General features: G+C 44.5%; 1 protein-coding gene across 1 annotated transcript; it reads right to left on the bottom strand.

Moving 5' to 3' along the window:
• Window positions 1-1911: 1911 nt before the first annotated feature.
• Window positions 1912-8612, bottom strand: LOC308673946 (cytochrome P450 2W1-like; the record flags this gene model as incomplete). Its single annotated transcript, XM_081338015.1, has 9 exons — window positions 1912-2552; window positions 3268-3409; window positions 3632-3816; window positions 4276-4417; window positions 4832-5008; window positions 6218-6375; window positions 6474-6623; window positions 7363-7525; window positions 8418-8612. 9 exons carry the CDS (start codon window positions 8610-8612, stop codon window positions 2365-2367), a joined length of 1500 nt encoding a protein of 499 aa, XP_081194141.1. The 3' UTR covers window positions 1912-2364.
• Between the last annotated feature and the right edge of the window lie 6352 nt (window positions 8613-14964).

Consider the following 14964-nt stretch of genomic DNA (forward strand, 5'->3'; position numbering starts at 1 on the left):
TGGTGCCAACAGCCACAGCGAAATTTGTCACTGCCATTTCCCAAGAGATCATAATGATACTGCTGACTGGGTAGGTCCCACCTGCGTTAGACAAACATCAAACTAGATTTGGATCCATGTGGTCTCTGCAGACACTCTCTCACAGAAACACGGAGCAGGAGGTACAGCGGTTTCTATGTTGTCTTTTTCTAAAAGTAGCTGCCCACATTGCTGGCCGTACGTTGAGACCATTAAACCCTGATGGAGAAGTCAAGTGTTTGTTTATTTATTTATTTATTTATTATTTATTTATTTATTTATTTATTTATTTATTTAGATTTATATACCGCCCTTTCCCGAAGGACTCGGGGCGGTTTACAGGATATTTAAAAGAAAATCAATACAAAAGTTAAAACAAATTAAGAAAGATTAAATGAAACCCTGAGAAAAATAAAAACCCAGTGTTACCCACCAGGTTGATCTAGCATAACCTTGGTTCTATCTCAAGGGGAAGAGATAGTCTTTATCTAGCCACTTTCCCTTCCTCTGTGCAACGGACTCCCCTCCTGCCTAAACCTTCAACTCTCCCTCCCTTTCTGACAACAGGTTTACAAAGAGGTTGCAAAGCTGGGCAGAAAGTGGAGGGTCTGATTATCACCGAGATAAGCCCGTTTGCCTTGCTCACACCCACAGGTGTGGCAACTTCTGTTTTCTTTGGAAGCTGATCTTAGTAAGGGAAAGGTACGCTCACACTAAGCTTGGCACATCAGCTCCACCGAATGGGCCAATACTGACCCCCCCCCACTCTGTCCAGGGACATCAGCCTCCCCCTTCCCTCTGACATTTAGCAGCCTTGATTGATTTTGTGCTATCAAGTGGGTCTCTCTTCTTGGTGACCACACAGATGGTTCTTCTCCGGAGGATCTATACTCCACCAGGTGCTTTAGGTCTCCATCCATCGCTATTGCAAGTGAGCCCATCCACTTTGCCGCCTGGTTGTTCCCTTCTTCTCTTTCCTCCCACTATTATGAACTTCTCAAGAGAACCCAGGTCTTTGGAGAATGATGCACAATATGATCGTCTCTGCCTCACGTGTGACCTCTGGGTTGATTTGTTTGATGGTCCGTCGCTGTTTTCTTGGTTTCCAAGGTAGCTGAGAAGTCATAAATGGCTTTCAGATTGTTCTGCCTTTCCCAAAACATCTCCATCTCCACCATCTCCTCCTCCTCCTCGCAAACTCCACTCCCTTCTAGCATTGATGATGTTCCCTAGTTTGGGTAATGAAAGGTAAGAAGGCAACCAAGCTCAGAGAGCACCAAGGACCCCACATTCCTCCTCCTCCTCCTCCCAGCCACCACAAGTTCATTTTAGAATGGGATGCTGACCCAGCTCAAGATAGACCATGGCTTGAGCCTTACCTCAGAAGCACACAACCAAGAATGAGGGTCTTAAGTGACCCCCCATGGTCAAGTTCGTTTGGTCTTTTCTGAACTCCATGGTGGTTAGGAAAACACAAGCTCCTGTTTCATGAATAAACCAGAAGGGGGCAGCAGAAATTCAGAACTGAGGAACGGACAGTCATAGCCTTCCTGTCACCACTAGGTGGCAGCAGAGTCAAAGAGAGGAACTGATTGCATCAGTTCAATAGAAAAAAAAATATCCAAATATTAGAACTTATCGAAAGTTTTCCAAAGAGGGGCAAAGATTAAAGGATTGGGGTGGGTGAGATAAGAGAGTAGAAGAGAAGTCATGAAATAATCATGAGATACCATTGTTTCATCTTACGTTGTGCTGCATCTCACATTGTCGGTTGCTAAAGATGATGGGATGTGTAGTCCGGCACAGCGGCAGGACTTTAGCAACTAAAATGTGGGTTTAGTGAAAGTTTTCATATACAGGATTTTGGGTCTCCCACTATTTTGATCATACATGCTACTTTCACATTTTTTAATGGGCTGTTCTTATTTGTAAATCACACCAAAACTCTTTCCAGAACCCACAGCACAAATTTGATTCTCCAGATACATAAATAATAATTTCCATTTGTCATTTCATTTTTCAAGAAATTAGTTTCTAAATTAGTTTTAGATCAGTGTGTCCTAACCTCGGCTGCTTTAAGAAGTGTGGACTTCAACTCCCAGAATTCCCCGGCCAGCCAGCCATGCTTTGGAGCACATCCCAACTTGCAATGCTGGCTGGGGAATTCTGGGAGTTGAAGTTCGCACTTCTTAAAGTGGCCAAAATCGTGAAACGCTGCTATAAGATTACTAATGTAGTTGTAAAATGTGGAATGCTGGATGAAGTCAAGAGCGACAGAGTGGCTGGGGAATTCTGGGAGTTGAAGTCCGCGCCTCTTTAAAGTGTCCAAGGTTGAGAAACTGGGTCCTAGCTGGTGGGCACAGCACAGGCGGAGTAGGGCTGAGGCCTCCGAGTGAAGGCGGGTTCCGTCGTCAGTTCTAGGTCTTCTTCCTTCATGCCAGGTGGGGCTTGAAATACGAACCTTTGCAACAATCCAGTCACAAATATGAAGACCTCCATCCTGGCCAGGCTTTCCCCAAGGCAGTTCCTGCGACCTGCAACAAAAATGACCCCAGGGTCGTTTTTAGAAAGGAAGAACAAAAGACAGAAAAGTTGGCAATGCTGGCTTCAGGGCACATCTCCTTGGGATGTCCTGGAGCACACGCAGGGGGTAGTGGTCGTGGACCTGAAGCCCGAAGGCCCTGACTCACTTGAGGGTTGTCCCAAAGTTCTGGAGAAACAGAGGTCCAGGGTGAGACTCCCTCAAGACCTCGAGCGCTTTTCAGGTTCCCAGGAAGCAGGAAGTGAGCCTCCATCGTCTTACTCACTGTTCCCAACTGGCAGAGCATACCAGGAGATCAAAGGTTCGAGGGAGGGTAAAGCTTTGGAGAACCACTTTGGTTCCAGGTCCTGGTGGAGCAGTTAGACCTTCATGGTGCCGCCCAGGATCCTGGTGCCCAAACCAGAGCAATTTATGATCTTCAAGCTATCTAGCCTCTTCATCTTCTAGAGATAGGCTTCATCTCATAAACCTTCTCTTGGGTCCCCCCACCCCACCCCCAAAAAAAGGCTGTAGACCGGGATGTCCAACCTTGGCAACTTTAAGATTTGTGGACTCCAAGAATTCTGGCTGGGGAATTCTGGGAGTTGAAGTCCACAAGTCTTGAAGTTACCACAGTTGGACCCCCTGCTGTAGACTGACCTCCCAGCCAACCTCATCTCTTTCCTAGACCCACAGACCCTCCTCACACAGAGATCTTCTTTACCCACCTATTGAGAAAGGCATGAAGGCATCTTTCTTCACAAAGTTCCCTTCAGCATCCAGAAAATGGTTGGGGTTAAACCTGTAGGGAGTCTCCCACTGGGTTTCATCATAAAGCGAGGACGTCAGGGAGGGAATCACTGGTGTCCCCTGGGGCAGAAGCAAATTGAGAAACTACTTCAGGAATTGAATGAGTTCCAGCTCCCACATTTTGGGGGAAGAAGGAAAAGGCTCAAGGTGGCAGAAATCCTGAAGCCGGATGGTCCAACTCAACATAACATGGACCTTCATGGACATCTCCATTCTCCAAAGCTTCCTCTGCCCAAACATCTCTCCTGCTGGTTGCGGCCCTGAGCACCACCGAGTTCATACCTTTGGAATAAAGTAGCCCCGGAAGTGGGTATCCACGGCGGTGCAGCGTGGGAACTGTGGTACAACAGAAGCAAACCGCTGGACCTCATGAATCATGGCGTTGGTGAAGGGCATCTGCTTCCTGTCTTCATAGACCGGTAAACGTTCTGATCCAAGCACTCGCTGGATTTCCTGTTGGACCTTGCCTGCAGGAGGAGCGGTCGGAAAGTCAGCACCAGGAAGCCAAAGGCCCTGGAGAGGCAGTTGTGTTCCCTGACTTGTTCTTCAACTGCAGAAAGCTTGAGATCGTCTGCTCTTAGCAGCTGGGATGTGTTCCAAGCCATTCTATCTGCTGGCCTCCGAGAACAACTGCCAAGCCAGCAGAAGCCCATAATAACCACTGTCTAAACTCTGGAGGAATTCAACTGCTGCCTTTAGGTCAAGGACTCGGTGGCCTTTGACTAGTTTGGAGCTGTTTCTGCCTGCTTGGATTTGCAATTTTCTCCGGAGTGTCATTGACAGATGGGGTGGGAGGGGAAGCCCCATGGTTGGACAGAAGGAACCAGTGGGAGGGATAAACCTGGCTCAACAGCCTCTCCTATGTTATCTATGACTTGTGGGGGCCAACCTGCCCTGATTCAGCCCAAAAGAGAATTCTAGCTTACTCTGAATCTCAGGGTACTTCATCATCAGCAGAACAGCCCACTGCAGAGTGGTGGCGGTGGTCTCCGTCCCAGCCATGACCAGGTCAAGCACTGAGGCCATGACATTGGGGTCATGAAATATGTTCTTCTTGCTGATCTCTCCCTTAAACACAAGAGGCAAAATTTGTGCTCGATGGACACGGGGAGAAAATACAATCCCTAATCCAACGAGGTTCTAAAAAGCCAAGTCCTCGGGGCCTTTCAGCAAGTGGTTCCACATATCTGGAAAACGTGAGGTCCTTGGTGCTCTCCGAGTGTGGTTGTTTTCCTGCAGATGTTTCAATACCCAACTGGATGACATTAGCATTTCCCAATCAGATCACAACATCAGGTTAACCCAACTGATGATGTTCCCTAGTTGGGTCGTGAAACGTCTGCAAGGAAACCACCCAGCTCAGAGAGCACCAAGGACCCCACAGTTCAACCCTGAGCTGCAAATATTCTCTTCTGTTGCTATCTGGAAGACGGTCCCAAGGAATGGAAATGCCAAAGTTGGAAAAGCACGGAGGAAACCAACCTCTTGCTGCTGTTTGAACAGCATGGAGTCGATGTAGCTTTGCAGCTGGTCCCCACTGAGCGTCTCCCTGCTGGCTTGCAAATATTTTTCTATGATGGCGCAGGTTTCTTCGATTTTTTTCAAGATCATCTTATGGGGTTTGAAAAGGAATCCAAGGAACGGGTAGACGTTAAACAGCTGGAAAAAGAGCAAATAAATCAAGATAAAACCCACAGATGAGAATGAGGTTACAGTAATAATGTCACTTTGGTGCCTGCTAATTTAAGAGGTGCCTAAATCCCTTTAATCAATGTTTTTAAGGTCTTCTTCCCAGTTTTGCACAGAAAGAGGGGGGGGGCTTCAGAGGTTTAACTGTGGAAATCCTTTCCTATGGAGAGGCTCAAATTTTAATTCCCCATTTTGAAGGTACAAAGAGCAGCTATTCTCCTTGTCTTTTTTTTAAAACAACAACAACAACAACAAATAAATCTCACGATACATGCATGGAGGAGCTACTGGCTTTTTCTAGGCATAATTCATAAGTGTAAATTTGAAAAAGAAGCCTTTTATGGAGGGAAAAATGACAAAAAGACAGCAGTGAAATTTCTTTTGAAAAGGAAGCAATTTTTTTAAAAAAAAAAAACCACCCAAAATTTATAATAGCTCTTTTAAGAAATCTGGTAGGGCACAAAAGAATCGGAAGCAAGCACAGGCGTGCAAACGATTTATGCACGATTTTTAGCATTTAAAAAATAATTATTCTGGAAATTCCAGAGCTCGTTAACGGGGTTGAACATTAATGGGGTCAAACCCGCATCCAGGTAAACCAGGAGGAAATGGAAGAGCTTGGAATGGCTGGTCCTTTGCTTCTGCGAAGCAGATGTTGGATCCCGTCAAGAGACCCAAGGAAAAAGTTATAACCGAAAGACATCATGTGTTTTCAAGTTGAGAATTGCATTTGGCAACTTCCAGTCCAAACGATTTTGGCTCCTGCCATCCCCTTTCTGCTTTCTGGATGGGAATGATGGGATTCAACGCCAAGACATCGAGAGGCCCGAAAGAGGGAGGGGTGTCCCTGTTTCCTCAATTCCCAAAGCCCTGAACATTTCTCCTTTCCTTCCAGCGAGCTTTTCCAGCCCACTTATTTGGGATGCTCGGCTGCACATCTCTCCACCCACAAGTGTTAATTTCTGAAGCAAAGTGAGGGGTCCTCGGTGCTCTCTGAGCTTGGTGGGTTTCTTGCAGACATTTCACTACCCAAACCAGGTCACTTCATCAGTGCAAACCCGCCTCCCTTCTCACACTGATGATTTAACCTAGTTTGGTAATGAAACGTCTGCAAGAAAACCACCAAGCTTTTTTTCCCCTTTGCTGGGAAAAAAAAAACACAAGGCAAGGTCCTCTCACCTGTAAGGTTGGAGCCCCCAGAAGACTCATGACTTCATCAATGAGTCTTAAGAGGGTCGTGAAAGTTGGGTCAGCGTAGTCAAACCTGTCTCCAAACAGTACGGTGAAGGTGATATTTGTTGGAGCAGCAGAGAAGGCCTTCAATGAAAAAGGCTCACCTTAAAAAAGAAAGAAAGAAAGAAGAACAGAAGATGATTCCAAGAGCAGGTGAAGGATGTAGAAGAACCCAGGATGAGGAACAGAAGAAGCTTCTCACCTTTAAAGGAGTTGACCCGCTCAACCAGGAAATTGAGCTCTTCAAGCATCTTTCCTTCGATCACCGAGGTGCCCATCCCGAGATTCCGTATGGTCGTCAAGGTGAACCGACGGGTGTCCTTCCACAGTTCTCCAATGGAGAAGAACATACCTGAGGAAGACATTCCCTTCCTTCATATCACGTCAAAGGAGGGTTGTATCTCATGGAATTCCCTCAAAGGTCTCCTAAATTGTCACCCTTATTTCTCTCCATACTACCTCCTTGGAGCAGAGAAGAGGAGTGAATTAAGTTGACCAGAAATCCAAGCCTATCGATCAACAGGAATCCATCAACAATAGACGGAACCAAAAATGGTAGCCAATTAACCAGTGGAACTACCTGCCTCCAGAAGTGGTGAATGCTCCAACACTGGAAGTTTTTAAGAAGAGACAGGACAGCCATTTGTCTGAAATGGTATAAGGTTTCCCGCCTGAGCAGGGGGTTGGACTAGATGACCTCCAAGATCCTTCCCAACTTTTTTATTATGATTATGATTAAGAGGAATGACAACTAAAAAGCTGTCAATGCAGGGTAATCTCCAGCCCAGCTCCTCCTCTTCAAGAGCCATCTTGGCTGACCAGCTTCTCCTATCTCCCTTGCTTTGATGCTATGAATATACGTATATATGTACGTTGTGTATTTGTGTCTGTGTGTATCTTCAAGGCTGGTGAGAACTAAAGGGTGTTTAGTTGAATGATAGTTGGGATGTTCCTCAAGCATGGTTGCTCAGTTCCCTCTGCTTTCCAGGGATTTTTTTAAAACATTAAACAGCCTCCCCTACTTTCTTTCAATGGCATCTTTGGAAGGTTGGGATCTAAAAATCAGCGATCTTATTCCCAATTATGGTTACCATTCCCGTGCTGGATCTGTGAGAATATGGGGATCAGAGGCCGGTCGATAAACTCATTTCCCTTGCTCAGGAGTGCCTCTTTCACCGCCTCGTAGCCAACCAGCACCACAAACTTCTGTAGACCAAAATGGAGAGTGAAGACAGGGCCATATTTCTTGGAAAGCTGGAGGTGGAAGTGGAAGAGAAGTAGTTCAGAACCCATCTTGACTTGCTGGTTTCACCACAATGTGCCTTCTCTTCTGGGAACTTTTGAATCGTACGCAAGCAAGGGTATTTTGAGAGATACGACTTCATAAACACTGTGGGACCATCCTTATCTGCCAAAATTTCCTCTTACATAACCTTTTAAAACTGCTAGGGTTCTGCCCTCGCGTGCTGTAAAGAGACATCAGAAGAAGCGGAGAATATTTGATCTCTTAATAAAGTTTCCGAAGGGAGGGCAATCAAGACAAGGTATAGACGGCTGTTGATATTTTGGCAGTAATATTTATTGTAATGAGAAGGAAGGACTCTCTGGAGAAGAGCCTCATGCTGGGAAAGGTTGAGGGCAAGAGAAGAAGGGGACGACAGGTGGCTGGATGGGGTCCCTGAAGCAGGAAGCGTGAGCTTAAAGGGACTCCAGAAGATGGTAGAGGACAGGAAGGCCTGGAGGAACGTTGTCCATGGGGTCGCGATGGGTCGGACACGACTTCACAGCTAACAACAACAACAATTTATTGTAATCAATAGAATCTACGAAGAAGCATGATGTGTCTATAGTATAGCAATTGTGGTGCAACTGTACCCTCGCATACCGATTTAATTTATCCCCAGGCCAACAAGTAGGAGCAGAAACTGAATAGTATTTAAATAGTATTCAAATCAAACCAAATATGACTTAAACCAAAAGTTTAAATATGACTTAAACCAAAGTAAACCAACTACGATTGAAACCAAACCAAAGTCTATCTATACTGTTACATCTCCATAATTTTATTTCTCAACCTTTTCTTACGATTACCATCCAGGTCATTCCTATAACAGAAGATCTTAACAACCACCCCTTTGCTCCTTACCTCCATAAATGAGACGTCTTGCCTTTTAATATTGATCAGATGCAAATTGCCAATGATAGGGAGTGGGGTAGGTCCGGGAGGCATATGTCGGGAGGACCAGCTGAGATTGCTCAGTAAACGTTTCGTTAATAGCAGCAGTAAAATCAAGCAGAAGATGTTGGTTGGGTCGAGGAGGAAGGATATCCAGGAGGCCATGTTGAGAGCAGCTTGAGAATTAAAGAATGGTGAGAAGGTCTGATGGAGCAAGGCTTGATAAGGCATTTTTATTTGGTAAGAAGCCAACTTGGCAATTCTTCCCAAGAGTTTGCGAAATAGCCAGACCATTGTTCCAGTCTACTTCAGAAACCTTCGCCCAGATGTTTGGCTGTGTCACTCGAAGTGTCAAAATCTCCTCGGTTGCCTAATGATAGAAACCATGTGGTTTACTTAAAGAGGTGTCCACCATTCTCAAGACTGAAGTCAAATTCTGGACAACCCATAAGCAAATATGATCAGGACTCAACGCCTTTTGTTTTTCAATATGAGATTTCACCACAAAAAAACTTAAGCCCATAAATTTATTGATTTAAGGCACATTCCATCTTCAGTTTGCATTCAAAGAAGAATTCATTTTATCTGAAACTGAACAGAGGCCATCTGTCAACGGCATTTGGCCAAGAGAACAGGAGAGTGTTAGAAAGGTGAAATCCTCAAGTCAAAGGATTGAATGAAATGTGTTAACTTTCAATGCATTTTGGCAGGAATACAGAATCCTCTGAGACGCTGGCCTTTTGTAACTGATGGAGGCAATTATTGGTGGAATCTAGAGGACCTTGGCTGATTTTAAGCAATAGATGTTTTAGTCTCCTTCATCTGAGAAGGCCTCATTTCTGTAGCCCCATGGCTTCTTCTATCTTTTTCGGAACAGTTTTCGATGTAGAAAACCCGACTTCTGGACTTTTCCAAGCAATGACTTGCAGACTTGGTCCTGCAAGGACCCTTATTTTGCATAGAGGATCCAAAACCTCACAGCATACGTATGTGCATTTGGGCAGATGGGAAGTCAAGACCTCCTCCATAGCTTGAAGTCCATAGCTTGTGGTGAGATGGACAGTGATCTAAATCCTATATAAAGTCAGCCTCCCTGAGATTTTTCCACATAGGGGATGTTTTTCACAGAACAGATATCCCTCTACAAATGTGACTCTGGTCTCCGAGTCAAAGAACAAACATCTTTATGGAGTGTCCAACCTTTGAGGTCTAAGCGATGATAATTTCTTTTGCTTTTACCCTTGTCCACTATTCAACCCATTCCTGACTTTTCCAAGCATCACTGTTTTCCAACTCTTTGTTCTAGATCATTTATGAGTGGTTCAGTTAACGATGTTGCTCTGTCAAAGGAATGAGACTGGCATAACCATTTCCTTCTTGCTGTTCTCTCGAGAGTCACTTTATAAAATCGGACTCTAAATAGCAGTTAGAGGTGAGTGCCTCAAAGTAGGACATGTGGGAGTTAAGTGTTCTGTACCAGCCTGCTACCGGCCCTGCAGCAAAAGCAGGGACAACCCCTTTACAAACGGCAAGAGGCTGGAATAAAGCCTGCCAAATTTATTAACATAAAACAGAGCAAGACAAGACACCAACCATGAAACAGGAGCTATGAAACAGGAACTATCCAAGCGGTTGCCTTCAGCAAACCAGCCCTCCCACACATTCCCCTTAAATACAGTTCAGGGCGTGGCCTCTCTCTGCCTCCTTCCGAGGTGCCCCATTGCCTTCCTCTGTTTACTCCTGATTGACTGCCTCCTGCGTCGGGCGTCCTTGAACAGGGCCAGCTGTGGGTCATCTTCATCCACGCTGTCAGGCTCACACAGCTGGGTCTCCGTCATGACCAGGTGGGAGGGGCCCGGCTGAGGGCTCTGCGGAGCCTCAAGGCCCTCATCATCAAGCTCTTCAACACCCCCCTCCTCCTCCTCTGAGTCCTCCGACCCAACTGCCGAACCCACAGGCTGACCCTGAATCACAACATTAAGCTATTTCCCATTGAGTAGTAGGGTAGGGGGTGGGTGAAGATACAGGAAAAGATATTTATGACATTGAACTCCATGACTGAAAAGCAAGATATTTTTTAAAAAGATTCAGAGATTTTAAAAAACAACAACACACGAGAGGTCCAGATTAGCAAGCAGAAGTCTGCTGTAACCGATTGTTCTTTGCAAAGTTGATCATGCTTAACACCAAGAACCGAATCTGGGACTCAGATTAGATTTCAGATTTTACAAGAGAAAGCAAGAGGTGCCTTCTCAACGACATCCAGATTCTGCAAGCATTCTCTGCTACAGGATTTGAAAGTAACCGAGGGGGGAAAGGCTACGGACTTCGCCTTTTCAAGACTTTTAAGTAAAAAACAAACTTAGTGTCCTCTTCTGGGCTTTAAGGTTGTCTGGGGCAACAACTGGGATGAGTCAATAAAAAGTGAATTTATAACTAACATGCGTGATCACCAGGCTATTCCAGCACCATTCCGAGCTTGGTGAAGTGAACGCCAGTTTTCCGAGCTGGATTCACTCGGGAAGGGCAGCAATTTTGTTGACAAAACGGACAAAGCAAATCTGCAGAACTGGAGCAGGAGGTTAAAAATTAAAACCAGGGGACGTAACATTTCACCTGGAAGCCAAGAACCTCTGTGAAAAATTAACTGCTGGCAGATGTGAAAGGAGTCCAGCTGGGTCCAAGAAAAATGCCATGGAGCAATGTAGTACAGAATTGTGGTTAAAGTACAGTTGTAAGTTATCTCGGATGAAGACTCTGTGGTTCTGCAAAGAGGCCAGGATCAAAATACTTGGAATTCTTTCTCGGCCTCAAGGTAAAAAAAATACTTTCTCTGTCACTTTTCCTTCTTTTCTCCTGCAAGAGAAGAATGAATAAAAACGGGCTCTTTACAGACTTGATGAGGGGATCATGTAAACCGCAGCTGTCCAACCTTGGCAACTTTTAAGACCTGTGGACTTCAACTCCCAGAATTCCCCAGCCATTGCTAGTCAGCCACGTGGTCAGACTCAGTGATGTTTATTCCGATGCGACATAGAATGTCTTTTTAATTCTGCTCTTCTTTCCTCCATCATGACCAGCATAAACCTGAGATTCAGTTCCCAACATCTGGAAAAAATACAGGTGGTCCTTGATCTACCATCAGCCATTCAAAGTTACGACAGGGCTGAAAGAATGGTGGTTACAACAACTATCCTCCGAGTTCTGGCAGTCCCAATGACCCCACAGTCATGTGATCGTGATCTGGGCCTTTGCTAACCAGTTCACACTTACAACTGGTTGCAATGGCCCAGGATCGAGTGATTGCCATTTGCAACCTTCCTTGCTGGCTTCCCTAGAAAGTCACTGGGGAAGCCAGCAGGGAATGTCACAAGTCATTGGGGTAAGTCTTTCCCCCTAACAGCAAATTTTGAGTATACTTACTATACTTTGCAACTAAAGAGGAACAAGTCTAGAGGATAAACTCTCAACCCTCTTTGGATTAGAATTCTCTAGATGAACTGGCTTTTCCCTCCAGCCAGCAGAGGTCACTACCATATTGCAACTTCAGCTACCAAGAAGTCATTAAAACATGGGTGTCTTTGCGACTTACACAACCCGTAAACCGTTCAGCGTTAGGCAGCTGCATGGGAAGACTTCTCCTCTGTCGCTTCCTCCCAGCAGTGGATATGTAGCCCTATTGTTTGCTAATTTTATATACTCCGGAAAGCTTCAGCTCCATTGTAGAGGGACTTTATTACTACTGAAAGACAGGAAAACCTCGTCCATCTTTCTCAGCCTGATACTCTCTCAGTCTTGCTACCAACACTTTTGGAAGGATTCGGGTTGAGGAAAGGCATCCCTGGGGAGTCTATGAAGGACTTAATAACCAGACTCTCAAATCCTGAATCCATCAGCGTGGGGAGATGGCTGCACACAATTAATATGCTCTGAGAAGGGTCCTTGACCGTGGTGGTGGTGGTGAAGGAGGAGGAGGAGGAGGAGGAGGAGGAAGACGAGGGAGGAGGAGGATGACAACAACAACTTGTTGTCATCTTGTTTTTTAATATGTATTGCCCTGTTCACCGCCCTGAGTCCTTCGGGAGAAGGGTGGTATACAAATTAAAATAATAATAATAATAATAATAATAATAATAATAATAATAATAATAATAATAATAATAATAATAATAATAATAACAACAACAACAACAACAACAACAACAACTATGGGGTCCTTGGTGCTCTCTGAGCTTGGTTATTTTCTTGCAGACCTTTCATTAACCAAACTAGGTGACATCATCAGGGCTAGTCCTAGTTCCTTACCTAATTTGGGTAATGAAATGTCTGCAAGAAAACCACCAAGCTCAGAGATCACCAAGAACCCCATATTTCAACCCTGTGCTACAAATATCCTTCTTTATCAGTAATGTTACCTAAACTCACCAAAATATAGAGATGGTGATTTTGAACTCTCCTTATAAATGCCTAGCTAAACAGCATACAGAGAGTTGGTTGAACGGCAGGACAAAACAAGGAAGGCTGGATCCCTACCAACTTAGCCAAGCATTTCATTTTGCCAGGATTGTGTAGAATGGCTTTCGGAGGGATTTAAGCACATTTGTGGAGGGTGAAGTTCCTGTGATTATTGGCACAGACTGATATAAGGGAGATCCAAGTTCAGAAGAAGTGAAAGTTAAGTATTAAGTGAAAGGTGGTTCTTTGCACTCAAAAGTTCAGAAGGATTTACTCTGAGGGTATCCAAGCATCCCATGGGAAGGAAGCAGTTGATTCTTTGGTTAGAAAAAGCTTCTGATCTGTTAAGGATCAAGAAGACAATCAGCCAGTGGAATCTCCATCTTCCCGACAGCTATTAAGAAGGATCAAAGTTGAGGTCTCATCAACTAGGTTGATCTTTCAGTTATCGGTTAAGTTTTTCATCCAAGGTTCGTAATTTAGAGAACTTGCATGGGAAATCAATCTGAAAGGGACAGAATAAGAAGGCTGCCTAGGTAAAAGAACACGCCACTTGTTAATAAGAGCGACAATAGAAGGCACATGAAAGAAGAAAAAAAGAACAGTGTTTGAGGGCCTCAAACTGAAAAAATTCCCGATGGCAGCTGAAGGGAGATGTGCCCTAGACGGCTTCAATTTGCAATATTGGCTTGGCAATCCATTGTTTTAAATTAAAACTTGAAATGTGGAAATCCTGGGAGAATATCCAACGTGAATGGATAACGTTCAGCAGGTTGCGAAATTACAAAATGTTCCTCTGGCCACTCTTAGTAAGGATCCGTATTAAGCTTTTGTAGCACAGCAGCCAAATTTTGGATCTGAGCAGCAGTTCGCCGGGAATATTTTAGAGAAAGAAAGGGAGCAAAAAGACATTATGGCCACCCACCCTGTGCCCTTTAGGACATTCTTGTCACCAGTGGTAGAAAACTGGGAGGTATAAAGACTGACCTTTATTGAAGAATTTCAGAAGATGTAACATTTAATCATCACCACAAGCTCCTATTGTCTAAGCGACATACAGTAACAGAATCTGATTTGGGACAAGCTTTTCCTTCTGCTCTAATATTCATAATGTCCTCTGAAAACACGTTTGTAGCATCATCGCTCCTTTCAAAAGCACCCAAAGCCCACAACACGGCTTATCCCCATCCTTTCCCTCCTCCAGATGTTTTGCACATCACTTTCCATTTCTTCAAGCCTATAGAGGTAAAGTCACCATGGAAATCTAAAGGAAGCAACAGCTGGTTTCGGAGTTGTAGCTCCTTCCTTCCTTCCTTCCTTCCTTCCTTCCTTCCTTCCTTCCTTCCTTCCATCATCCCTTCCTCTATTTCTTCTATATCTACCCATCTATCATGTCTGTCTGTCTCCTTCTTTCCTTCCTTCCTTCCTTCCTTCCTTCCTTCCTTCCTTCCTTCCTTCCTTCCTTCCTTCCATCATCCCTTCCTCTATTTCTTCTATATCTACCCATCTATCATGTCTGTCTGTCTCCTTCTTTCCTTCCTTCCTTCCTTCCTTCCTTCCTTCCTTCCTTCCTTCCTTCCTTCCTTCCTTCCTTCCTTCCTTCCATCATCCCTTCCTCTATTTCTTCTATATCTACCCATCTATCATGTCTGTCTGTCTCCTTCTTTCCTTCCTTCCTTCCTTCCTTCCTTCCTTCCTTCCTTCCTTCCTTCCTTCCCCTTTCCTACACCACCATTCCTTTTTTAAAAAAACGAAGCACTGTACTGCAATGCAGAATATGTATTTTCCTAAAGCAGTCACTTTTCAGCTACATTTTTCTTTAAATACATCAAAGTTTGAAATTTAAACCCCACTTCCCGCTCCACCAAGGTCAAAGTCAATTTTGCCTCCGGGATTATTCCATTTATTATTGCTTTTATTTAAAAAAAGAAAAAGAAAAAAAGAGAAAAACTTGTTAATTTACTTAGAGAAATCATTCCCCATAATAATTAGACTTCGCTTCAATTTTGTTCAGGAAATTCTGATCCAGAAAGGAAGAGGGGGGGGGGAGGAAGGGAGGAGC

The sequence above is a fragment of the Vipera berus genome (assembly GCF_964194415.1).
Source record: "Vipera berus genome assembly, chromosome: 13".
Classification (NCBI taxonomy): Eukaryota; Metazoa; Chordata; class Lepidosauria; order Squamata; family Viperidae; genus Vipera; species Vipera berus.